Genomic DNA, 27489 nt, shown 5'->3' on the forward strand with positions numbered 1-27489 from the left:
TCAATTCAGTATAATTTACAGTTGAAAGTATTAATGGCTGAAATATGCTGTGACCATTTCATGATAGCAAAAAGTGAATAAGAAAGATATTTAACAGTCTCAACTGCAGTAAGAAATTTTAAGATATTTCATCAAAATGAGACCTACTTGCTCATTGTACAGTATCTTTTGACCTGGATTTACACATAGAAAAAATAAAAGAAAAGGACAAATTACCGGCAGAATATTGTCGCCACAAACAGACAAACAGTTGCGCATCCTCACACAATTAGCAGGAAAGGACTTAAAAAGAAAGACAAAGAACTAAAACAACGTTTACTTCTCAAAGCAATCTGTATAACTTTAGTCAATGTTACTTTCCTATTCATTTGTAGTTTATTTTGCAAGCGGAGAGAGAGATAGAGAGAGCAAGAGAGACCAAACATAAATTTTCCATAAGATTACAAAGCCTAACCTAACCAAAGGCTTACAAAAATGGTACTAACAGCTGTCTCGCTTGGCGCTCAGCATTAAGAGGTTAGTGTTAGGACTGGTCGGCCTGGTGTCAGGATAATGTGACTGGGTGGGGCATGATGCTACATGTCTGCGGTATGATGCCCCAGTGCTAGACATCACTATAAACTGCCACACTGCAGACATCGTAGCGATATGACTGAAATGTTTTTAAAGCTACGTTAAAAATCCAAATCGCACACACACAAAGCCTAACTTACACATATGCATAATAATTATATAACTGTGTAGTTGTTATAACACATGCTTTAATTTCACTTATATTGCAATACGCAGCATACGAGACACATACATTAATATCTTACTTGCATTATGTTCATCAACCATGGACGATGAAGTGTTATAGCTGTAATGATGGGCCTTATGTATATAAATTAGGACAAATATTCAATCGTACATGTGCGTATTAGTACAAAAGCCATCCATTGATCATACTGTGATGGAAAAATAACAGCTATTTACCATTGCTTATAGTTAGGATTTATTTAAATTTGCCCTGTACTTATCCACAAGATTTTGTCTAATTGACTAAAGTCTCAGTAGAACTCGACAAGACTGAAATCTCAGTAAAACTCAAGAAGACTGAAGTCGAAGTAGAACTCGACAAGACTGAAATCTCAGTAAACCATGAAATGACTAAACTATCAATAGAACTCGACACGACTGAAGTCTGCTTGGAACTCGAAAAGACTAAACTCTGGATAGAACTCGACACGACTGATGTCTCAGTAGAACTCGACATGACTAAACTCTCAGTAAAACTCGACAAGACTGAAGTCTAAGTAGAACTCGACAAGACTGAAGTCTCAGTTAGACTCGATATGACTAAACTCTCAATAGAACTCTACAAGAGTGAAGTCTCAGTAGAACTCGATACGACTGAAGTCTAAGTAGAACTCGACAAGACTGAAGTCTCAGTTAGACTCGATATGACTGAACTCTCAATAGAACTCGACAAGAACGAAGTCTCAGTAGAACTCGACAAGACTGAATTCTAAGTAGAACTCGACAAGACTGAAGTCTCAGTTAGACTCGATATGACTGAACTCTCAATAGAACTCGACAAGAACGAAGTCTCAGTAGAACTCGACAAGACTGAATTCTAAGTAGAACTCGACAAGACTGAAGTCTCAGTTAGACTCGATATGACTGAACTCTCAATAGAACTCGACAAGAACGAAGTCTCAGTAGAACTCGACAAGACTGAAGTCTCAGTAGAACTCGACAAGTTGAGAATATGGTTATATCTCATAATTAACTATTTCATAAGGTTGCTAACCCAGTTTCAGCCGAAAACATTCGGTTTATTCATACCTTACACAGAATCCTTTGTTACAATCCCGAATATAGACACTTATAGGGACTGTGGATTTTGTTTGTTTTGTTCTTTGTTTAGTTTGTTTAATTCATTTTGTTTGTGTTTTGTCTTTGTTTTTTTTTTTTTGTTTCGCTTTTTCTACCTCTTTATAAATTCAAACTCAGAAAACATGTGACATAAATGTTTGTCATGCCTTTTATGCTCTTCATTTATCCCAGTCAAAATGCAACACTTCTTCCTTATTGTATGGTGCTGAATGTATGAATGCCATGTAAATTACGTACTCGAACAAACAAACAAAAGACTTCGTATTGGTTAATATCAGGAATGACGTCGACTATGAATAGGTACTGCTAGAAGATAGACAATATTTTTACAATTGTATTTTGCAGGTTTACAGACTGTAAACAAAGCATCTAAAACAGGGTTTTGCATGGTTGATGGCGATTGTTTTTTCTCTTCTATTTTCATCCTTTCTTTTACATCTTCAACCACAAGCTAGACCCTTAACTTCTTTAGTCATGTAAGCGTTATTAAACTATGATATATAATGTTACTAAGTATATATGCCTTTTACAAAAATAACCTGGTATCGGATCAAAACATGGTTGAATAGCAAGTTCTCCTTTTCTTTGAAATGCATATGTATTGCACAATCCACTATATAAATGTATACAATTTCAGTTCTTGTATATTTTTATTTCAGTTCAGTCTAAAGTATGGTGTGAATCGTTGGCATGTACTTTCCTCTTAAATCTTCACTTATGACTTAGAAAAATAAATGATATTTTAACTTTGCTAAACTTGCTGGTCTCACTTCATTTCTGTTACTTAGTTTAGGACCATATAATCGTAACATTATATATCATAGTTTAAAAACATTTACATGATGTTGTCTTTTTGAACACACGTTATAGTTGGCTGTGACTATCGATCTCTCTTTCTATATATATATATATATATATATATATATATATATATATATATATATATATATATATATATATATATGTGTGTGTGTGTGTGTGTGTGTGTGTGTGTGTGTGTGTGTGTGAATCGTTAAATTATTAAATAATTAAAGCATCAGAGATCGATAGTCACAGCCAACTATAATGTGTGTTCAAAAAGACAACATCATCAGAATTCTTAATATTCGCGTTGTTTTTGTCATTTGGCTTTGCTTGAGTGAGTGTCCCAAATAGGGGTTTATATACGCTAATTCCCGAGCCCAATTTATCGATAAGACTCTCCAACAAATTTTGATTTTTTTAAATCCTTAACCCCAAATATATCAACTTTTCATTAGCTGACGAGCCGTGACGGCATTTGCTGCTGTACATGCAGTAGTATGTTTTTTTTTTTCAGGCATGTGTTTCCTCATTTGTTACGTATGACTAATTGTTAAAATGTTATTCACGGTATGCAAGGGGGCGACACGAGGGAGAAAGTTTGGAAACTGTGACAAAATATAATCTGATAATTTAGAAAAATTGCATAGGTATTGGTGAAAAGATATGAGAAGCACTCACCGGCTGGCAAGGAAACCTTTCTTAGTCATGCCACATGACCCTTGTCTTCTAACAAATACACAATAAATCGACTCCCACTGTCACCCCATCAAATGATTTCTGCTTCTATATACCAAAAGCATAAGTGTAAATGTCGTTGTTTTTTAATCAATAATTAAACGAAATATTTAATTCCTTTGTCTTGCTCAGTTTAACTTCGATGCTGACATAGTAGATAGGTTATACTTAAGTAGTTTTGTTCATAATAGTACATTGAAGTTTGTGCTGTTTTTCTGCGGAAAAGTAGCTAAATTTTTGCAGTAAGAATAACAAGTTTTAAAATGAAAAATAAGTTTTAAAAAGTAAGTTAATTGTGGGCACTCCCATCTCTCTCTCTCTCTCTCTCCGTCACCTACGCAAACAGTGTGGATCCTTTCCATTCATATCAACAAACCAGACATAACTGAAGACGCAAAAGAAGCATTACATTTGCAAATCTTATTTCAGATTCATTACTCTGCTACAATTTCGTCCACAATTAGATAGCAATATTTTTCATCTCAATCCCCATACAAGCCCCTGAAAATGTAAAAACAATTAACCTTCCCAGACCGATCGGGATTGATGTTGTCTCTGGCACTTTGTTAACCACTCAATCTTTCTTGACGTGAGGCAATTCTTTGCGTCAGCTCATATTGTCACACCTTTGTCTTTACATAATACTTTCAATTGGCTTAAAATTTAAACGAGAAAAAGGATCTAGCCGACAGGTATATAAAGCTATGAGTTGCAATGAAACAATTAAGAACTAAAAACATCTGCTAGAAACGAAACATCAGAAAAATAAAGAACATAAAACTAGTAGTGAAACATTAAAAGCACAAGGAACATCCAGCAATTTACAAACTAGCATCTAGAATACCGGAAACTTTGAATAACTGCAGAAGAACGATGAGAAATCAATAACGACACATAAGGACATCTAGAATTTTTGAAAATAAATTTCCACTAACTACGGAGCGAACTAAGGTATGTATCCTTTTTAGATTGTCTTATTTTAACCATTTAAAAAAATAAAACTTCAATTTTGTTTTTTTTTGTTTTTTTTAAATTAAATGCAAGATCTAATTTAAAAGTTTGATAAGATTTGAATTTTCTCTGTCATTCAAATAGATGATACATATTGTATTTACGTATTGTTTAATCCAGCAGAGTTTTAAAAAAAATAACAAATTTACGTAAGTTTCAAAACTTTAAATGTATCGTTCATTTTAATTTCCATTCTCTGATGCATTTATAACTAATACTTTCTCAATTGCAAACTTTATTTCAGAACAAAGTCATACGATGCAAAGGCATTACTATTTCAAATATGTCTTACTGTCAGCATATATTTTTGTCAACACAGTCTTTGGGGCACCACAAACAGGATTAGTACCTGCTTCAGGTATGGCTCTCTCTCTCTCTCTCTCTCTCTCTCTGTGTGAACAGTTAGATTCTAAGTTGACCTGTTCAATGTCTCTATGTTTTAACGATTCAAATATCAGGAGTTATTTGTTTTTCATTTGTATTCTTGCCATTAAGTTTAAGGATTTATACAATTGATATAATCACATTTTTCACATCCGCCTTTATGTTAATTCAAAAAAACTTTTTCTTCAAGTTTTGACTTCATAGTTTGGCATCATCTATATATTAAATTCGTACAGAAATAAATTTGTAAGAAATGCGTGTGTATTCTGTATTCTACCGCAATAAATTATTGAACATTCCCCACGACAATAAATTATAAAAGTAAAAAGTACACATCAATCAAAAGTGAAGGGTTATTTTAGAAAGATAATTGGGTATTTGTTTCTTTGTTACCTTCTCAAGTTTTCGTATTTATATTTCTCTCGTCGTTTAATAACTATAATCCTTCTAACTGTATAAAATAATCCCTACCTGCAAAGGGATGTGTAAACTTTCATTTTACTATAGTATATTTTATTTTCCAGAATGTAAATCACTGGTTGATTTATGCATAGTTATCGACGGGTCAGACAGCATCACAGCAGGTGATTATGATATGTTGCGAGACGCCATTGCAAACCTCATTCCGGAATTGGACATTGCTCCAGACAAAGCGCGGGTCGGATACGTTGTCTTCAGCTCCGAACTCAACGACACTGTTCCTATGAGTGGTGACATTGACTACCTCATTAAGATGGCTCGTCTTCTTCACCACCCTCGGGACGGCACCAACACCGCCAAGGGGATAAAGAAAATGAGAGAATTTTTCCAGGCGGACGGCAGGCTTGGGGTTCCGTGGCTTGGCATCGTGATTACCGATGGTATTAGCAAGAACCCTGTTGAAACCAAGGAACAAGCTGATTACGCCAAAGCTGAAGGCGTGTCTATGTTTGCAGTGGGCGTAACCAACCTGATTAAAAAGGATGAACTGAATGCCATCGCCTCCACTCCCAGACAAGTCCTTATGTTGCAGAGTTTTAGCCAACTGAAGGATGAGCTGGTTAATCTTATGAAAAAAGTTTGCCGTACGTTAACAAACAATTATAATTGAATTTCAATTTAGAGATAAATAATTACATATTGTATTTGCTTGTACACATCACTTGCTCGTTGCGAACAGCGCAGACTCAGATCTGCCGTCGCACAAAACGCATAGGTCTACGCTGTTTGCTGGTTAGTTGATACTTCCGGTCTTAAAAACAACCCAGAATTTCTAAAATCGAGAGACACGGAAGTCGATTAAAATAGGAAACTCTTTTAGCTTCATTTTACACTTTGAATGCAGACCAAAATTCATAAATTTGAAAATCAAATCCTTGTCAAGAAATTTTTTTGAAAATTTTGGAATTTTATGGTACTTGTAGATTTTAGTTCTCTCAATGAGAAAAAGGCACCTTTGCCTTCTATTGGAAGATCCATTGTTCTTGTAATCAATATGGCCTAATTATGTGATCACTGATATAGAATCCAGTGATGGTATAAACTGAGTAAGTCATAAAAAATATAAGGTTTACGTTCATCATAAAGTTGATTGTTTACCATCAGACTATTTTATTACAACTAAATACGTACTCTATCTCAACGTAAAACTTTTTGTTTCTCTTTTACAGCATGTGATTTTCCGCCGCAATTTTCTAATGCTATGGTGTTGGACGGAGCACGGACGATTGGTAGCGTCAGAGAGTACATTTGTCAACCCGGGTACACAGCGGTCGGCAATACAACAATGGTCTGTCGGGAAAACTCGACATGGAGCCCACTAAATTTCAAGTGCCTGAGTAAGCTTCTCTTCCACATGGATAAATGGCGTTTTTCAAGCGCTTTTAGGATCTAAAATGTTTAACCTGAAGCAACTAGTCTTAAATGAAGAAGAAAAACAAACGACTAACTTGTTTATACAAAATGAATCGCAAGCAATCAGAGTGAGGGTATTTCATCCTTAGTCCATTCATGTTATTCTTTACAAAGTGTTAAAATATAAGGAGATAATACAACGGTTAATATGACTATATGCGGCACGGTTGATGAATAATCTCAAAACAGTCTCAGAGCGTTTGAATACTTTCCTGCAAATAATCACTCTAAAGTTTTTAACTTTCTAGTGTCTATCTAACAGGTCAGAAAATTCTGCAAAATAGAGAGCATTGTTCTACACAAAGAGGGGATAGGTCGAAGAAGTGAATCCTTCTAGCAATTTACGCCCATGATGCATACGAAACATTTAGACTCAAGAAAGCTTATTTTCCTGCAGATATGAACTTTAATACATTATGCTACATGTAAAAAGTTAATTCCCGCGATAACTCCCCCTCTCTCCTGTCATTTCAGACTGCGGTCCCCCTCCAATGCGAAAGAACGCTATCATTGATCTCAACGGAAACAACATGATCGGAAGCGTTCGGAACTATAAGTGTGAAGAGAACTACCTGACAGTGGGCAATACAAAGATCGAATGCATGCCCGATGGCACATGGACCATGCCCTATATGGAATGCAAAGGTAATCCCAACCTTTAAAAAATATGACAAAAGCAACAATATCAACAACAACAACAACAATAATAATAATGTACAGGTGATTAGCAGTAACAGTAATATTAACAGTAACAATAACTAATCTACAGATATAGTCAAGAAAGATGTTTCAGGAAATCTTTTGTTTCGATTTTTTTCTTCTTAATTATGAACATTGTGATGGAATTTTTTAAATACCCTTTAAAATCACTGGAATTCGAACTATCTTGATAGATAAATTGAAACTCTTCCTTGCATATCTGTTCAATACTTGCTCAGTTAGTATATACACGAATATTTTCTCTATCTGTTTAGTGTGTGGTCCGTGTCCTATGGTTTCGCACGCGTCAGTTTTGGACGGCCCTTACCTGCTGGGAACAAAGAGAAGCTACCAATGTAACACAGGTTATGCCATGGTTGGGAATCCTGACATAGAATGTGGCCCTACCGCCGAATGGGGTCTACCACGTTTCGAATGTGTCCGTAAGTTTCATCGAGCAATACTCCTCTGTCTCTTGGACATCTTACACGAGGAAAATGATTATACAATTTAACTACAGTTGTCATCAAATTATCACCACTTTTTATACTGAATGTTTGACGCTTAATCTTACGCAGTCTTTAGAATAACTCGTCGATGGAACGTAGAGCAAAATGTCCTCTGAAGGTAATATTATCAGTGTGGTTCCTGTTTGGTATAGGTAAAAACTTGCGTTATGTTTAATGGTGAGTCAGTATCACAACAAGCCTCTTCGTCAAATAATCAGTCTTTACCATAACTGGATTGACTTAGTAATGTACATGTGGTCTGGACTAAAAGTCTCCCTACTTGTCTACATAATGTTATTTCTACTATGCACGCGTATCATTAAAAACAATTATTTTTCAGTGTCGTCCAGTAAACAAGCGAAAATATTTCCCTCTCATTAACTGAATTTCAAGGAAACGCGAACAGCTCCACCCCCAACTTATCTGCATATGTATTTTTGTATTTGCAGGATTTCCAGTTTGCATTGAGCTTTTAGCTTCCATCCTTTTTAAGTTGAATCCCAAAATTTTATATAATATGGCCCAAAGATATTGAAATATAAAATATGTATGTATGTATGTATGTATATATATATATATATATATATATATATATATATATATATATATATATATATATATATATATATATATATATATACACATACATACATACATACACTGGTCTCAATTGTTCAAGCTAGGTAAGGTTTATTAGCCTTATCGATCACTGATGTCTCGCTGTGATTGGTTAATTCCTTAAATAACATTAATGCGCGGGCGGAGAGCAGAGAGATCATTGAAGAAAATGGTAGAGCCTTACAAAATAAGTACGTACTGTCTAGTTCAGATATAAACTATTTTAATGGTCCCAGCTGTCAATTTATTAGGCAAGACAATAATTATACACGAAAAGGAGAACGCAGAATACAGGATTTTAATAAATGAAGCGTCTTGTCGATTACATATATTTTTCGTTCGACTTAACCTACATGTTACAGATATCAATAAATCTACATGTTACAGATATCAATAAACCTACATGTTACAGATATCAATAAAACTACATATTACAGATTTTTTTAAAACCATGCAGAACAAGACAACTATTATCTGACTGCCCTAATTTACAAAGATAACAATTAGATAAAAGGCGAAAAAATATTCACTTCTAATGTACTTGCATTATTTGTTATGAAATTAATTCAATGGTATGTGTGTACATGCGCATGGAAACAACGCTGAACAAAGCTCGTGTAACTCCTTTGCCTCGACAACTACTATTATTGATTGGGTCAATGTAATTAAAATGTTTCATCTAATTAATGAACAATATTTCGTCCAAATTACTTTTATCGCTATGATGGAACCTTGTGATAAATCAATTTTGAAACCAGAAGGTCTAATCCAGTCAGATTGGAAAACATGCAGTTAAGAATAAATTAGTTTCTCTAAATTGGATTTTTTTATTCCAAAAAAGTTGATATATCACCAAAATAATCATATTCTTTCAGCATATGCATGTTTCTAACTACGTGCCATATTTTTGCAGCCTGCAGTGCTCCTGTCACTATCGCGAACGCTAATGTCATCGTGGACTCGTATCTGACGGGAGGAACCGCCACCTATCATTGTCAACACGGATACTTAGGTGTAGGTAATCCTCGAATAAAATGCGAGAACAACGCCGTCTGGAGCTCAACTGATTTCAAGTGCACAAGTACGTATTAACTACACTTATTCGGAATATCAATTTCTCTTTCCGGAGAAAGACGATCATATTTTGTGATCTTCATTGTTGCTTCAATAAATCTCGATCGTCATTCATTTTGTGAATTGGTTTGCAAAACTGTCTACACAAAACGGATAAAAAATACACGTTATAATTAGAATATGGTGGAATACTACAATGTTCTGATACATTTATAAAGGTAACATGAACTACTGTAGCTGTCTTAAATAGCTTCGCGAATGGTACTTCATTCTGCATTTAAAATTTTATTAATACAAAAAGACCGAAAAATATTTTAAAACTGTTTCTTTTTTATATGCCCTTTATTGATTTCATCCTCTTCTTCCATCCTACATTACGGACAGAGGTATTCCACACACCTTGAAAGGTTCAATGTATTCGTACTGTTAAAGCTGCCGCTATATTTTCTTACTGTTTTTTTTTTTTTTTTTTTTATGCCGGGTTTCTCAGGTTCCAGTATCTGGACTGACGTCCGGTCAAGTACCATTTCAATAACTGAAAAATTGTTAAAGCTACGTTAACAATCCAACACAAACAAACACACACACACACACACACACACACACACATCAATTTGTAGCCATTGTTACCCTGATGCCACACATTTATATTGCAAACACCTTGAACTTTAGAGGGTAAATTGAAACCATACGGAGGAATAAAAAATATGAAATCATTGAAATTCGTATAAAATAAACCCATTTCAGACATTTTTAGCCCCTTTAAGTTAATAACTTTTTATGCGGCAGTAGATATCATTCGCAGTGACATTTGAAAACAACTGTAGAACATAGTTTGACTCGGCTCTTTTATCCCCTCAAGAAATGAAATCATTAATATAATTAAGTAAAGGTAACATAGGCAAATTTTATGGACTTAAAATTTACATCTATTTATATAAAACACGCATTCTTTTTCAGTATCCCCAGTTTATATCATACAGCCCTGGCATTCATGACATCTGATCCAAATTTTGTTGTTGAAATTATTGAAAAATTAAGCTTGAAAATGTATAAAGGACTAATATCTCAGTAAGCAGTCATGTTCAAACAAAATTAACATCCATAAAAACTGTTATTAAAAATTGATAGAGGACACACTAGTTATATATTATGTATTGTAAAAAAAATTAATTTCGTAAAATGTCTCATCTCTTCTACCTCTGCATATATTTACACCAACAGATGAAGTTAAGCACTACGTGCCATTTTATAACGTTCTGTGTTGAGATGTCAATATATAAAATTCTTTCGTTGAATGGTATATGGTAAACATCGCGTTATATAAAACACCACATATTTTTCATGCGTCATGCCAATTCGTCATTAAAATGGATATCACTCTGTCAGCAATGCAATTTTGGCGTGTGATTGATCGATTGACAATAGTTTTTTAGCACTGATGCGCCAAGCTGACATTTTTCCTTGTGACTATTGAACTGTTTGTTCAGTGTATATATCTTTAATACTTTATGCATGAGTATTCACATAAATGTTGGGGTGGGCAGGACGGGACGGGGCAAAGCCAAAATTAAAGGTACGAACCTTCAGAGTAGTGGAGATGATTACACACACACACACACACACACACACACACACACACACATATATATATAATCACAATGAATGATTACAAAATGGTCGTCAATCCATTTTAAACTTTTACTTACAGCGTGTGGACCTTGTCCAATGGTTACCAATGCCTATATCTTAGACGGACCTTACCTAATTGGTACTGATAGAGAATATCAATGTGCTACTGGCTATGGGTTGGTTGGCTCTGCATACATCACCTGTCAGCTAGACGGTACCTGGACAAAACCCAACTTACAGTGTAAAGGTAATCGAGACTGGACTATAACAGTGTTGGTTGGTTGGTTAGTATAATGCATAATTAACCTCTCTGTTATTATTAATCATGAATATCGGTCTAAATACTTCATACCTACGCCTAAGGGATCCATGAGTTTTATACATTTTATTTAATAGAGAGTAAGTCATTTCATGAGATATGTAAGTTTAGAAAAAGACGACAAAAATATCGAGGCATGGCACATTACGATAACATAAAAGAGTTCGTAAATTATTTGATGCAATTTTATGTTTAATACCATAACAGCATGAACAACCATTTTTCTAAAACCAATCCCAAAAAGCGATCTCGTCGGCGGCAGCACGTGTCAAGCACGTGGTTATGACTAGCCATATAAATCTCATGAAACTTTCTAGACAGGGGAACACATTTTGCTATTTAAATCTGTCAATCGACGGTTATGTGAATCAAACGAACGCTCAAATTTGTACGCATTTTGGATGAATTCAACTAAATGTTCGAATATAACTCTAAAACTAACCATAACAGTTCCGATGACTTTCTATATATACATCATGTTTAGGGAGTGAGTAATGGTTTTGCAATCGAAGTCAGTTTCTTACAGTGATGAGGGGATGGAAGGGCCAAAGATATCCACTTCATACTTTAAGCGAATCCTACTCAATGTTAAAGTTTTTTTTTTATGAAGTACATGCCTCGGAAAATACATGTAAAAAGTTGATCGATCTTTAATATTTAATAAGAGGGAGATGCTTTGTCTTTGAAAGTGACTAGATCCAACAGCGGGTTGAGCGATGTCAAAGGTCACTCCCTAACTTCTGTATATGTTGATACTATTCGCTGTATTTTGCTACGAAGTATGCTTTGTCAGAGAAGCCTCTGAGATCCCAACACTGTAAACACATGTACATTTCATCAGGATGAAAGAATTTTCCCAGTGACCTACTAGTTACTTGGTCAGAGAAGCCTCTGTGATCCCAACACTGTAAACACACGTACATTTCATCAGAATGAAAGAAGTGATGTACGCAACCAGCATCGGACCATGTGTCTTATCTCTTGATGTGTTTGCACTTTAAGATAATGGTCATTTGTAAACAGCTTGTCAGTGATTGTAAGTTGTAAAAAGTAACATGCTGACAAAGCTTTCTGAGTTCAGAACATTCTAGAAACAGACGTTTTACAGTTTGGCTGGAATTTTCCATCGAAATGACTCCCATCGAGGTCCATTGAAAATATGTATAAATATGGACTTGATAACAAATTCGTTCCTGTCTTAGATCAGTCTCTGGAATCCATTTGTTATCAGAGTTTAAAGTTATGTTTAGATATAATTCGAGAGGAATTATTTATTTAAATTATTCATTGGAATTACTAGGGTCCTAACTGACTCCGGATATCCGCTACTTGAGACCAATGACAACTCATTGAAAAACATTCTAGACTGCATTATTGTGGTACACGCACAAACAAATACACGTACACACTTGTCAGCACTGCTTCCTGAGTCTTTCCTTGCCCATTGCATTGTGTCTTGTCTCGATGCAAAACCAGTATTGATGACAAGTCATAATCCTGTGTGCGTGCTCTGAATTCATTTAACACGTTTACTTTCGTTATTCTTCAGCCTGTGATACCACCTGCCCAAGCGTGAAGAATGCCAAGGTCAACGATGGGTCAAACCTCCTCGGCACCGTTCGTAAGTACGAATGTCTTCCCGGATACACGATGGTTGGAACCGGACAGACGAAATGTCGAGACGACTTCACCTGGGAAACTCCAGCTTTTGAGTGCAAGGGTAAGCAAATTAGTGACACTAAATATTGAATTGAATTATCATTGATATGGATACGTGCTATATAATTCCATGTTGGCCAGTCTGAAGTTGGCATATTTGTCACAAGATATATAAAACAAGTCATTGAATCTATTCAAAGGAATAATATTCAGGTCCATTCTGATTTCGGCCTCAAAACGATTAAACTCAGACCTGCTCTTAGATCATTTTAATTACTGATTCATGTGAGGCTTGGACACAGAACACCCGTTTATGATTGAAAAAATTGGTCTTTTAAGAGTGTTATCAATTTATGGTTTAAAGCACTTTTACTTCCAGTCCGTTTTCACCGTAATATCAATATGGTCATTATTAAATATATTAATTAAAAATAAAATTTACGAGCATTGAAAGTACAAAATAGACCCCAAATTTTCCACATCTTTCGGTAGTTCCTATATTATGATTTCATTGGCTCCAAACTTAACGTCTGAATGTTACATTCTTTACATTTTCTTAAAATGTTATGTTTCCGTTTAGATGATGATGATGATGATGATGATTATTATTATTATTATTATTATTATTATTCAGCTTGTGGAGACTGCCCTGCAAAACCACATGCTCTGGTCTATGCCGGCACTAATTTGATCGGCTCGAAAAGGAACTATTACTGTGAAGACGGATATGCCGCTTTTGGAAGCTCAGAGATAGTATGTCAGGCCGACGCAACATGGTCTGAGTGCGATTTCAGCTGTAAAAGTGAGTACTTTGTCAATGAGAAATCAACTTTGGATAAAGACTTGTCACAACAAAGCGTGTGCTATTAATTGTAGCAGCATGTTACCAGTTCTTTTGGTAAATTGTTGTCTTCGCAGTTCATTTGAACCTCCAAAGAATTGTATGACGAAGACCTTTAGTGTGTGTGTGTATGTGTGTGTGTGAGAGAGAGAGAGAGAGAGAGAGAGAGAGAGAGAGATTTGGATTTTTAACGTAGCTTTAAAATTGTTTCAGTCATATCGCTACGATGTCTGCAGTGTGGAAGTTTATAGTGATGTCTAGCACTGGGGCATCATGCCGCAGACATGTAGTATCATGCCCCACCCAGTCACATTATCCTGACACCAGGCCGACCAGCCCTAACACTAACCTCTTTATGCTGAGCGCCTAACGACGCAGCTGTTAGTATCTTTTTACAAGTCTTTGTTATGACTCGGCCAGGGATCGAACCCGCGATCTCCCGCATCGGAGGCGGATGCTCTAACCACTAGGCCACCGGAGCGGTCAGGCCTTTAAAGATGAGTTTTAAGGCATACAAAGTCATAAATGAAAACAATGTCTCAGGTATAAAGGTTAATGTTAGGGTCAGGATCAAGATCATAAAGGTTCTTGTCACAAGTTCTTGGGCCAAGATCATACAGATCGATGTCACAGGCTTTTGGATCAAGATCATAAAGGTCAGTGTCATAAGGTCTTGGCTCCAAAAGGTGTCACTCTCTTGCCTGCATAACAATTTTTACCAATCAGATTATTTTATTAAATCTACCATAATATTCATAATTATTTCTGCAAGGAAAGAGTTTAACGATCCCTTAACTTTCAATCGATATGAACGAAAAATATCACTATCAGAATAAGTAATACACCTGTTTTACATTCCTCCCAAACAGGAAAGCTGTGAAGAATATTATTAATTTTGCTGAGAATTTTTTTTTCTGCTAATATTAACATTTCATTATTTGTCCATTTTCAGTCTGTGACGTACCACCTGTCATTGAGCATGCTCAGTGTAATGTAGCCTCCTCCATGGTTGGTGGAACTGCCACCTATCAGTGTGCCCCAGGTTACCTGGGAGTGGGTAATCCGACTATCACGTGCAATAAAGCCTCTTGGGGAATGACTGATTTCAAGTGCACAAGTAATTTGCAAAACACTGAATCTCGTTTTCTTCATTAACATAATTCATTGGACAGATATATCTTGGATTTGTACGTCCTCGTTTTGTTCATTACTTTCAGACACAATTTACGTAAATAACCGCGGTAGTTCATTTAGTACAGTCTCTCAGTCGCAGGTTTCGATACCTACCAGACCACAGTGTTGGAAAGGCACTTAGTTCCAATTTCCTCTACAGGATGTAGCCAATAATTGTTCAAAATGTCTTTAAATACCAACCGAGATACATACAGAAATACATGCATGCATTCGAAGCCACATGAAATATACATAACTTTGTCTGATAAAAGTTTTGTCATTTTTTTCTATATCTTTATTGCATTGAAATTTCATCATGAAACACAATTTATTTGGTTTTATTCTTGAAATAGCACATTGTTACATTCTAACCATGTATTATATTCTGAAATAAAGGTCTGAAAGAAAACCCATGTAGTTCTTAAGATAGGTTCCTGACACAATATATAATATTTTGTTACAAGTGCTGTTTTTGTTTCTTTTTCTACACATGTGCGCTAGACTTGTATATGATAAGAACATGTTAAAATTGCCTTTTTAGTACATTGCTTTTCAAAAGTATTTTACACAAATGATGGAGGTATATTTTACATTATTTGAAACACTTTTGAACCTTTCAGCGTGCGGTCCCTGCCCCACGATAGAGAACGCTGTGGTAGTAGACGGTCCTTTCTTAATCGGAACGCAGAGGGAATATCGATGTGCTCCAGGGTACGGCATGACAGGCCCAGCCCACGTCACTTGCATGCCTGACGGCACCTGGTCCAAACCTGCATTTCAATGTAGAGGTAAGAAGAACATAAAGGTAGAGTTAGCAACACCTTTTCTATAGACACCTTTTTCTTAATTATGAAAACATTTTGTCTTTACATCAAATAATTACTCAGAAATTAAAGGAAAAAAAAGTTAATTATTCATATAAATCCGATGAAATAAGCACATTTTCACCAGCAGGAATTCGTACGCATGGTGCGATAGCTATACCTGTGTCTAGCCAGTATTTATCTTAGGTCTAACATATGTAATGTTCTGGTGAGACCCTATGACAATTTACGAATGTCCCGCCTAATGTTTGGCTGTCAGCTTGGTGTGTTTTATATCCTACGATATGTTTCTGTCTGGCGAGTCAGGTCAGTGTATTTTCAATTCTATGCGAACTGAAGGGCAAAATTATGATCAGCTTACCATACAGGTTTGTATTATTAACATATTATGGCCACATTACTATTGAGGTTTGTATTATGATCACATTACCATACAGGTTCGTATTATGATCACATTACCATACATATTCGTATTATGATCACATTACCATACGTGTTTGTATTATGATCACATTACCATACATGTTTGTATTATGATCACATTACTATACATGTTTTTATTATGATCACATTACCATACATGTTTGTATTATGATCACATTACCGTACATGTTTGTATTATGATCACATTACGATACATGTTTGTATTATGATCACATTACGATACATGTTTGTATTTGATCACATTACGATACAGGTTTGTATTATGATCACATTACCATACAGGCTGATATTGATAACTTTCTTCAATATGTGCAATGTGTATCGGTGTTTCGGTGTTTTTAAGGCATTCATTGGACTGAATACATTGGGCAACAACGCATTAGAGTTAAAACTAATCTAACCTTTATATTAACGAGAACTATGCTTCAAAACTTGTAAAATTATCCATGTCACAGAGATAAAAGTATGTTAAAAACATTTTCTTGCGTTTCACATCCGATCTGAAATAAATAATAGAAGTGGCTCTAGCTTAATCCCACAATCGGTCTTTACAGTGTGCGCCTCCACTTGTCCTTCTGTTCCAAACAGCCGAGTACTTGATGGTTCCAGCCTCTTGGGTTCTGTCCGTAAGTACGAATGTCTAAGCGGCTACAGAATGGTCGGTGATGGAACTACTACCTGTCGAGATGACTTCACTTGGTCACCGCCCACATTCAAATGCTTAGGTAAGTGGGAGCAGTAAAGTTCTCGCTAGACAACTGCATCGTGAAATTTCTGGTTTGTTATTTATCCAACAATTTTGCAGATATCAAATGTGATGCATTGTGAAAATTTGACCACTAGGAGAATTTCACATTAATTTATATTTATTTTTTGCAAGTTTAAGTATTGGGGTGTGGACTAGTTCAAGAAACCCAAACGAAATTATCTAGCATATTCATCACAATTATGTCTTTTAGTGTGTGTGTGTGTGTGTGTGTGTGTGTGTGTGTGTGTGTGTGTGTGTGTGTGTGTGAGAGAGAGAGAGAGAGAGATTCGGATTTTTAACGTAGCTTTAACAATATTTATTCAAATCGCTACGATGTCTGCAGTGTCACAACTTACAGTGATGTCTAGCACTTTAGAGTCAATAGTTAATGCAAGTAACATATCTTCAAATAACTAGTTTTGTCGTAAAGAATCAGTTTCAAATACAATTGTTTTACCCTTGTTGTGTGTGACCTTTGTGTAATTCAGTGACGGTTTATCCATCATGAACTGTTAATGTCCTTTCCTTGTCCAGACTGCGGTGACTGCCCCGCAAAGCCGCACGCGTTAGTGCACCCAGGTAGCAACCTGATCGGCTCAAAAAGAAACTACTACTGCGAAAACGGTTATGCCGCCATAGGGAGCTCTGAGACTGTCTGCCAGCCTGGAGGAACCTGGTCTGAGTGTGACTTCAGTTGTGGAAGTAAGTCATAATTAAATTATTTTCTTTTACTGTCATTCAAATATTATATCAATTAACTTGGTATTTTTATTCAAAGGTAGACATGCTTTAATCACAGAAATTTAATGAGCAAACAGTTTTATCAAATTTTGCTAGGAAGTCAATTTGCAATGATTATATTTGTCTTATTAAAAAGCAGTTGCTAAGTATTAGAAATGTTGTAAAAAAATGTTATATCGGTAATATTAGAAAAATTTGATGACGCTAATATAGTGTTATTTAAGTATTCCAGCTTTGTGCCGGATAAAGAAACCATTACCGATTATTGTCAAATTGCTGTTAACTTGTCAATATAATCTGAGTCAAGTATCTTCAAGCAGATAGCACTATTTTGAAACCTCGCGCGAAAGTGTTATTTTTGTTTATACTTCTTTGTTTACAATTACAAACCACAGATTGTTATTTTAGCTTTCTTTCCATAATAAATTCGCACATTATGTGACGCAAAATTTAAATTCTTCCTTACAATTACTCTAGCTAACATTGAGATTTGATAGTGTCCTTACTGTTTATCATAATTAATGTATTACTTCGAAAAGAATCACATAAAATAGATATAACAACACCGTATTTTTGTATCTTATACTGATGTTGCTATTAAATTAATATTGCTTCAACTAAAACAAAAAGAAGCATAATGGCAATTACTGAATATCCTCTTAGCTTGTGGCCAATGCCCCGTTTTCCCTCATGCCCTTGTTGACGACGGAGCGGATTTGGTGGACACAGTCAGGAGCTACAAATGTGAGCCTGGATACGCCCTGTTTGGCGACAACCCCAAAACCATCTGCGGCAAGGACGCCAAGTGGTCACAACCGTCTTTCGAATGTCGAGGTATACACTTACAATGAGCAATATTAATACATATACACATATTACATACAGACATAAAAAACTGTAGTAACTTATTTACCTCGTTATGTCAATGAGAGAATAAATTCATCATCAGAAAAACACAGTTTGCGAGACTTTTTCATTATCAATTTACCATATGAATTTGAAAGCATAGTAATTTCTTTGAAGGAATTTAATTACACTGAATTAAACTGACTCCTGTTTTGTTCCAGCCTGTAGCGGTACTTGCCCCAAGGTCCCGAATGCCGGAGTACTTGATGGCGGAAGTTTGCTTGGAGTACAAAGGACATACAAATGTAACGATGGTTACGCTCTGTTCGGAACCCCCACAACCACGTGTCAGGTCAACGCTGAGTGGTCCAAACCAGCGTTTGAATGCAGAGGTTTGTAATATTACCACTGACTTTACTTTTGTACCTGAGCACTTTCAAGGAAATGTACGTGTACGTTCATTGCAAACTTTTAACGTCAGACATGATGTCCCCTCCATCAATACAGTTAACTGTATTCGTAAGCCTTGATTCAACCATCAGTTTGCCGTAAAAACGTACCAGTTCAAAAAGTAATAGCATAAACAATATGACATACATAGTGAACAAAATGCTACATAATCACTTCTGTCAAATGACCTAATCACAGAGAGAGAGAGAAAGAGAACTTCGTTTCTTCTTTGAGAGACATACGTTGCTTTTAGAGTAAGAAATTGTTGGCAATTAAAATGATTCTACAAAAGCTGAACCAGTATAATGAAGTGCGCTGACATGTTTTTTTGTTCCCTCTGCATAACACAGACTGTGGCGAGTGCCCCCGAATGGAGAACGCAGTGGTAAATAATGGTTTGAGCTTGCTGGGAACGAGCCGGTCCTATAGCTGCTTGCCCGGATATGCCATGGTGGGAGAGAACAGTATCGTCTGCAACCCTGACGCCATGTGGTCTCAACCCAAATTTATCTGCAAAGGTATGAATTTTATAACATTTTTCAAACTTGGTATTCTGCCGAATAGTTCTTTTACTACAGCTTTTACAGGACTTGTACAATCTCTTCCAAATAATTAGGACAACAATATCAATGACAATTGCTACTATTACTAACAACTACAACAACACTTACAGCAACAACAACAACTAAAGAATGATGATGATGACGACGACGATGATGATGATGATCATCATCATCATCAACAGAATAATCATTACTTATTTATGTATTTCCAGATTTATTCTGATAATATATGACAGTCCTGGCTCCATCAATTGAGCAGGATCTTGAAGTTGCAAAAAGCAAAACCCATTTCCTAGGTACATGCTATCAGGATGTGTATTATAAAATAACGCTCACAGTATAGTGCAGACAGCTTAGGGAATGACTCATTATACTGCAGACACTCTAGTCATTGCCTCAGTACACTGAAGGCACCTTAGTTAATGCCAAGTTAGACTTTTAATATGCTTTTTTAAAATAATGTAAATTTTCGATTCATCTCTTCAATAATAATAATGATGTGAAAACTGGATAAGTAATTTTAGATTTTAGTCCACAGTTTGGTGTCTTATCTTGTTTGCTTGCGGAACCATCCCTATAACAATTACAAACGTCGAAGACAATACAATCTTGGTAAACATATACGGAATTTACTTCATGACCACAGTTAGTATGCTTCAGACTGGTATGTCTTGTCATTTTGATAGCCTGTGGAAAACCCCCAGCTGTATCCAACGCTGAGCTTCTGGAGGATGGAACTTGGTTGGACACAATGCTAATTGGAACAGTTCGATCCTACAAATGTAAGCCCGGCTATGTGCTGGAAGGAAGACCAGAAATCCAGTGTGTAGATGGCGCTAAATGGTCTGAACCCAAGTTCCGCTGCTATGGTGAGTACAGGTGTTCTGGTGCTAATTTATCAATAACAATGTTACAAAATAGTATTGTATATAGCAAGATATGTTACAAATATTTTTCCCGGTAAAAACGTACACCTTTTTTGGCTCGGTTTTGTCATATTATTGATATGAGTCCTAGTTTCATTGTGATGTTCGGTTGTTATTGTGGAAACTTATTTTAATGCAGAAAGTTCCGAGTTCATAGTTCTTTGTGTAATATCTCAGAATGAATATTAATAATTATGTATATGTATTGAACTACATAAAGATATACATTTAAATATGTTAAATTTGTTTCTTTGACGTCATCTAAGCAGTTATGCATATTTCTTGGACTACTTGTTTATAATGTTACATAGCTGAATGCCCTAATGTTGTATTTTTAAAGAAATCTTAATATAAAGTTTACACTCATCTCGTGACAAACACCAATCAATATATTTTTCACTTTAGAAGTTTAGAAACTAAAACCTATCCCTTTTGTTCAGACTGTGGCCAGCCACCACAAGTTAGCAACGCCTATGTCAGTTTAGGCGGTACAACTGTTGGCAGCACGAGAGAGTACAGTTGCAACGTCAAATTCATAGCTTCGGGTTCCACGAAAATCAAGTGCCAGGCTAACGGCCTATGGGAGACCCCGTCATTCACTTGCTACGCTACAACAACCACCGCCACGACAATTGTACCACCTAAGGAACCATGTAAGTGACATTAGCAGATTTTGTCCCAGTATTGTGTGTGATTTGGGATTTTTAGCGTAGATTTAACAATGTTTCAGTCATATCGCTACGATGTCTGCCGTGTGACAGTTTATAGTGATGTCTAGCACTGGGGCATTATGCCGCAGACATGTAACATGATGTCCCACCCAGTCACATTATCCTGACACCAGGCCAACCAGTCCTAACACTAAACTCCTAATGCTGAACTCCAAGCAAGGCAGCTGTTAGTACCATTTTTGTAATGACTTTGGTATGACTCGACCGGGGATCAATCCAACGACCTCTTGCATCCTAGGCGGACGCTCTAACCACTAGGCCACCGGAGCGGTCTTGTCCCAGTGTTAAAAATAATTTTAAGTTATCAACCTATGCATTCTAAACTGGAGTAAAGTCGCATAACAATGTTTAGATAGGAAACAAAAACCGTAAATTTTGCTTTTCAGTCAGATCATAAATGGATAAACATGAAATTTATTTTATTCGGGCCTTTGCACTGTGTTACAATGGAATACTGAAGGATGCTTTTACATTTTTACTTTGTTTCGGCTCTGTGCACGAGATTGCTCTGATTTATTCGGTGTGAAAGAAAGCATCATCTAGCAGACAAATGTATTTAGATTGCGAATATTTTGCTTCGATGGCTCGTTGTGTGTCGTGATCAAATCGCATTCGTATTTTATGCTCCTAAAAGATACTGGAACAATCCAATCCGCTATCTAACTTTTCAGATATTTCACACACGACTTTTTCAACGGTAGTGAACAATATCTCAAATGTCAGTCAACAACAGTTTGATGGAAATAATAAATGCAGCTTTTATTTTCAGCTCTTTGTGATCAATGCCGAATGATAAACGGAGTTGGATACAATCGCCATCCCTATGATTGTAACCAGTACATACAATGCTATTTTGGGCCTAATGGACGTATAGAACCTGTCTACAGGAAGTGCCCATTCGGACAGTTTTGGAACCAAGACATATTGACTTGCGATAGATCCGAACTAGTAAATTGTCCGCAAGGTAAAAGATTGGTTCCGGCAACTGACTGCAGAATATCGGTGAAGTTGTCATAATTAATGTGTGTGTGTGTGTGTGTGTGTGTGTGTGTGTGTGCGCGCGCGCGCGCGCCTTAAATGAATGTACTAATTAAATGAAAACATATACCATAATATATTTAAATGTGCTGAGCATTTAAAAAGATTTGGCCGAAGAATTTCAGATATTCTAGTCGGTAATCTGGGATACAAAAGCAGTCTCGATGGAGCTATTTGTGACGTCACTAAGTTGCATTCTGTCTTTTGACGATGCATTGATCTATCGATTTGCTAAGCTCATAAAATTCATTTTGGAACTGTTGAAAGACCACAAAAAACAATGATGTTAAATTATTAATGCAGAAATAAAATCCGATTATGGACATACTCGAATAACAACTTTATAAGACTGTTGGAAACCTACTTTTCGATACATTTTACTTTCATAAAACCTATATCTCTTCAGCAGTTCGTTTTCTGTTTAAGAATTGAATGCATTAGTAATCACGTTAAATACTGTTAGGACTCATCCACATAAACTGAAGAAGCAAATAGGTTCAAAATCGCTTGTTGTTCAAGATCCATGATAAATGTTACTATATATACATAGTTTGTGCCTTTCTGGGGAAAAAACCGTATTTTAATTTCATTAGACATGTACATAACGTTGATGCAGTCTTACTCTGGTTATATGTGTACAGTTTGTCAGACGCGCAATCAACACCTGGTTTGATTGGGCAAAGCCCGATTTTAGTTCTGATAGTTTTCTTTAGAATCCCCAATATTTAGTGAGGTGGACTCATATATTGTGGATTTTTTTTAAGTTGATGACCGAAAACTAAGAATGTTTTAAATTCGATAAAAAACTATATTATTTTTGTTTGTGTTTTAAAGTAACAGATTGTGCATAAAATGCTATAATCTTCGCAATAAGCATACATATTTTGTTTCCTAACACATATTAAACTTGGTTGTTATATGCATTTGTCCCATTATTTTCCCAGACAAGTGTAAAGACCCCACTGTCAAGTTCTATAAATACAACGACCCAAACAACTGTTGTGGTTACTGGGAGTGTTCCAGCGGAAAGGCGACAGCTAAATGCTGCGGAAAGGGTCTGTCGTTTCACCCGACATTTGGCTGTTACGCCAACCCCAGCTGTACCGATATGTGTCCCCATCAGGACATTACACCCGGTAAGTACACGTGATAAAAGTGCAGTTTGTAATAGCAAGAGATATCTAATACGCCCATAATAAACTCCCAATACAGAAATAATTTTTAGAAAATTTCCGATTTGTCATTTGAAGAGTCATTTGGATATAGTTTTATTACAAAGATATTGAGTGATAAATGTGTAATTAATTTACCTACTTTTATATGGATTTTTGTGTCTTAACTGATGGTTAGTGATTTCACATTTTGAAACGTGAGCATTTTCTTGGAAAACTGAAAAGATCTATTCCCAATATACCCAATTCGCATTGTGTAAACTTCAGTTTACAATTTATATGTATGTAAAGCGAGCGCCAGTCGTTATTCATTAAGTTACATTTCAGTCATCTTCAAGGTCTTGTGAATTTTGTTCTTAATTTTGTTTTCTAGGATGTGACACGCGACCCCTTTGGGGCGCCCCCACCAAATATGAGCAGTATGTAGGTGCTGGACGCTGGGTTGCGATGGACTGTGCCCCCGGAACGGCGTACAACCCGTCAGACTGTATGTGCTCACTCCATAGTGCCATCGTGCCCAAATACGGTAAATTTAACTTAACGCTTCGTCCAACAAGAATCGTTCTTCCTCAAATCCTTTAAACGGATCCCTCATGAATAAAGACATTTCAATATTTTACAGTTACATGGAAAAGGAAGAAAAGTTATCTTCCGAGAGAGGAGAATATTATAATTAAATTTTTTTATTCCAATTTATGACATTTTTTAATCTTGCAAGTGTACAAATACTTTGCATTCTTTTTTCGAAGATCTCTCTTAACGTTAAGTCATGCGTACCTCCAGGTCTCGTGGGCCCAGCTGGTTTATTTTCACTAACGACCAAAATGCTAACTTTAACATGAAAGGGTTATTGACACTGCCAAGCTATGCGTGACACCGATGTTATGTTTTGTTTCCAGTCTGCAAGCCAGAGGTTTACATTAATTTCAATGGTGATACTAACGATAAGTCTGGCAAGAACGTTCATATCATCAACGAGAACGTCCAGATAATCTGGGAGGGATCGAACGGCCGAGGAAAGTTTGATGGAAACTCGTCTCGTCTCATCATACCCCGATTTTCTAACGCTGATTTCGGAGGCGATCTGGTCATTAAGATGAAGTATAAAGAATATATTCAGTCGCCAAAGGACAATGGCCTGCAAGCCATGCTGACCAATGGCGACTGCGGAGATGACCCCTCTATCGTCATTGCTAAAGTACCTGGATATGTGTTGTTGGGGACCAAGACGACACAGTCGAGATCCTTTGCTATGGCAACTCTAACTGTGAGTAGTTTACAAAATATAAATTCAGAATTATTTATTTTTTTATATAAAGAAAGTGTATTTCATTTTGAAGTGTTTTTGCCGTTTTAACTGATATTGCTCAGGTTAAAAACTGATTAGGAAAGGCATAATATACCATGCTGAGAAAGAGATACACCATGGAAAATTAGACAGCCAAGTGCTATAAAATGTAGTGTAGAATATAATTTACGAGACAGAAATATCGATGAAAGACCTTGACAATGATCGTTTATTTGTTAAACTTTTAATTTATATCATAACATTAATGAAAAACCTTATGTCCCGTTATGAAACGAAACTGTTTTGTAGAATGGTTTATGAACTATTAGTAATCGATTAGTAATTGAGTATGTGCTCGCTGACAAAAATGTATTCTGGGCTATGCTTTGAAACTAATAATTGTTTTGTCCAACAGACTAAAATATGGAAAGATGTCGTCTTCATTCACGACGAGAAAAAGTTAGAAGGCAGAGTCTGCGGCGCCTCCTTGAATGAGTGGTCCCTTGGTACGTAAATTTGATACTCACTACAAACTAATAACTGCAATGTTGGAAGCAAACGTTCTGATTTAATATTACAATAGCAAACATTAACTTGATTTTGAAATTATGACAAAATGTAATTGTTTTTGGCATTTACAAGTGGAGAAACCTTATCAGAAAAAGTGGTAACATTTACATGATTTACGCAACCTCAGAATATTAAACTTTAATATTTATAAAAATTATTTGAAAAGTATAATATTAACGAGAATCACACGACCTCATTTGTGTTTAACTGAATGTTGCATTCTTCAATTTCCAGGAAAGATCCAGTCTACTCATTGTGGAATTCAGATTGGTCATGGATCCGGCCTCCAAAACTTCAAAGGAGAACTCGATGATGTTAGTATTCCTCCGACAAAATGAATTTAGTATTCCTTACACATTTACACATCAGCGTATCTTTCTAATATTTTCCCTTGTACATATATCGCAAAACTCCTTGTTATCGAGTAAAGTATATCATCCAAATCACTGACACGTGCGGCAAATCATTGGCACGTGTGGTTTAACTTGAGATGTTATTGACTGTCTTGTCCATCAGTGGTTGACAAATTGTTCCTGACACTCAGAATAGCTCTTAATTTCAATCAGACTCGGCATAACTCCGGGAGATCTACCTTCATTTGTCGAGAATTCTCAATATAAAAATGCTTTATTTCATATCAAAACAAATAATACAATGAAAAACATCTAAGCTATGTTAAACTTTAGTTTTTTTCCAAGATAAAGAGAAGAAACTTCACGAAACCAACTGAACATGTTTTATGCAGTAATCTTATTTGTTTAAGTACTCTGATTTTTAATTCTAGTTTAACATAAAATAACTTAATTTTTATGTTTTCTTCCAGATTTACATCTATCAATGTAAACCATTCGATGACCTCCTCAACATCGGATATTAGAAAGAAGAAATTTACAGAGAAAGCCGAATGAAAATCCAGAAGAATTACTATAATTGGCATACAATTAGATAACAAAGGCAATTTTTGGGTCAAGGACTTCAACATTCCATTTTCAACGACGTGCAGAATATGCACGCATCTTTACTTTATTAAATAGATATAGATGACCAGTGAGGGGTGTCATTGTATGTGCCTTGATTTTATTATCCTATGCATGTAATTTCCGTTGTCATAATATTTTTACAGCATGAAATATTTTAGATAAACTTGATTTCCTTCCCTTGTCTGAAGAGACACAAAATCCACAAGAACTGTGATAAGACCAGCGTTGTATGTCTGCGTTATTCACTCAATTTTACATGTTCATTGACTTTGTCCTTATTTAGCTGCATTCATATGCAGCTTTCTACTGATATTGAAACTGATGCTTTAGCATATCTTAACATTTTTCGAAGTCTTATATACACATATAAAATGTAACCAAGCCATGTGACATACTCATAGAGACAAGAGCTTTACCCTCTTTGAGTATTTTTCGGTCTTCTCTACAGAGTTCAGTGAGAAGACAATTGAAACAATTTACAAACTTTTTTCGGTCTTCTCAACATGATGCAGCGAGAAGGCAAATACGAAATATTTCGGTCTTCTCACCATCATGAACGAGAAGGCAAATACGAAATAGTATCAAGACAAGCAAATGATACGCGTATGAAAAATAAAGAGTCTATATGATATTGATATAGAGCTGGATGTTCGTACTACTATTTACCTTTTGTACTTTTTGGACCAAATAAATGTTCTTTTTCAAGTTGCTACTTCCTATTATTGTTTGTTATGTTCTCAAAAGTTAGTGAAGAATTCCCATGAAGGAACCTTTTTCGTTGAGACGGTGACCCAGAATTAAGTTTTGACGGGCAGAGTTTCTTGCTAAGCCACTGAACTGACTTGAAATGACTATGCAAATTACCACACGGCTCTGAAAGTCTTCGATAAAGACGATGGACAACAATAAATAATCCTCATTTTGCCTAAGACAAAGTTT

The 27489-nt window shown here is 35.9% G+C and overlaps 1 protein-coding gene across 1 annotated transcript; it reads left to right on the top strand.

Annotated features, from left to right (window-relative positions):
* Window positions 1–4125: 4125 nt before the first annotated feature.
* Window positions 4126–27255, top strand: LOC149785799 (complement receptor type 2-like). The gene is made up of 26 exons (XM_089979732.1): window positions 4126–4368; window positions 4673–4786; window positions 5337–5876; window positions 6462–6629; window positions 7180–7350; window positions 7680–7847; window positions 9445–9612; window positions 11317–11484; window positions 13106–13276; window positions 13850–14017; window positions 15009–15173; window positions 15850–16017; window positions 17052–17222; window positions 17780–17947; window positions 18650–18820; window positions 19054–19224; window positions 19633–19800; window positions 20532–20714; window positions 21212–21424; window positions 22272–22466; window positions 23485–23676; window positions 24086–24238; window positions 24612–24979; window positions 25416–25506; window positions 25805–25884; window positions 26394–27255. Exons 2-26 carry the CDS (start codon window positions 4687–4689, stop codon window positions 26445–26447), a joined length of 4533 nt encoding a protein of 1510 aa, XP_089835858.1. The 5' UTR covers window positions 4126–4368; window positions 4673–4686; the 3' UTR covers window positions 26448–27255.
* Window positions 27256–27489: the final 234 nt, after the last annotated feature.

This window comes from Sinohyriopsis cumingii, chromosome 13 (assembly GCF_028554795.1).
Source record: "Sinohyriopsis cumingii isolate HCF-2022 chromosome 13, ASM2855479v2, whole genome shotgun sequence".
Taxonomy (NCBI): domain Eukaryota; kingdom Metazoa; phylum Mollusca; class Bivalvia; order Unionida; family Unionidae; genus Sinohyriopsis; species Sinohyriopsis cumingii.

What these genes read in the sequence shown, in the direction of transcription:
- LOC149785799 (XM_089979732.1), top strand. Translation starts at nt 4,687, where the DNA reads ATGCAAAGGCATTACTATTTCAAATATGTCTTACTGTCAGCATATATT. An exon ending in AGGATTAGTACCTGCTTCAG is followed by an intron (nt 4,787 to 5,336) that starts GTATGGCTCTCT and finishes TTTATTTTCCAG; the next exon opens with AATGTAAATCACTGGTTGAT. An exon ending in ACTAGTAAATTGTCCGCAAG is followed by an intron (nt 22,467 to 23,484) that starts GTAAAAGATTGG and finishes TTATTTTCCCAG; the next exon opens with ACAAGTGTAAAGACCCCACT.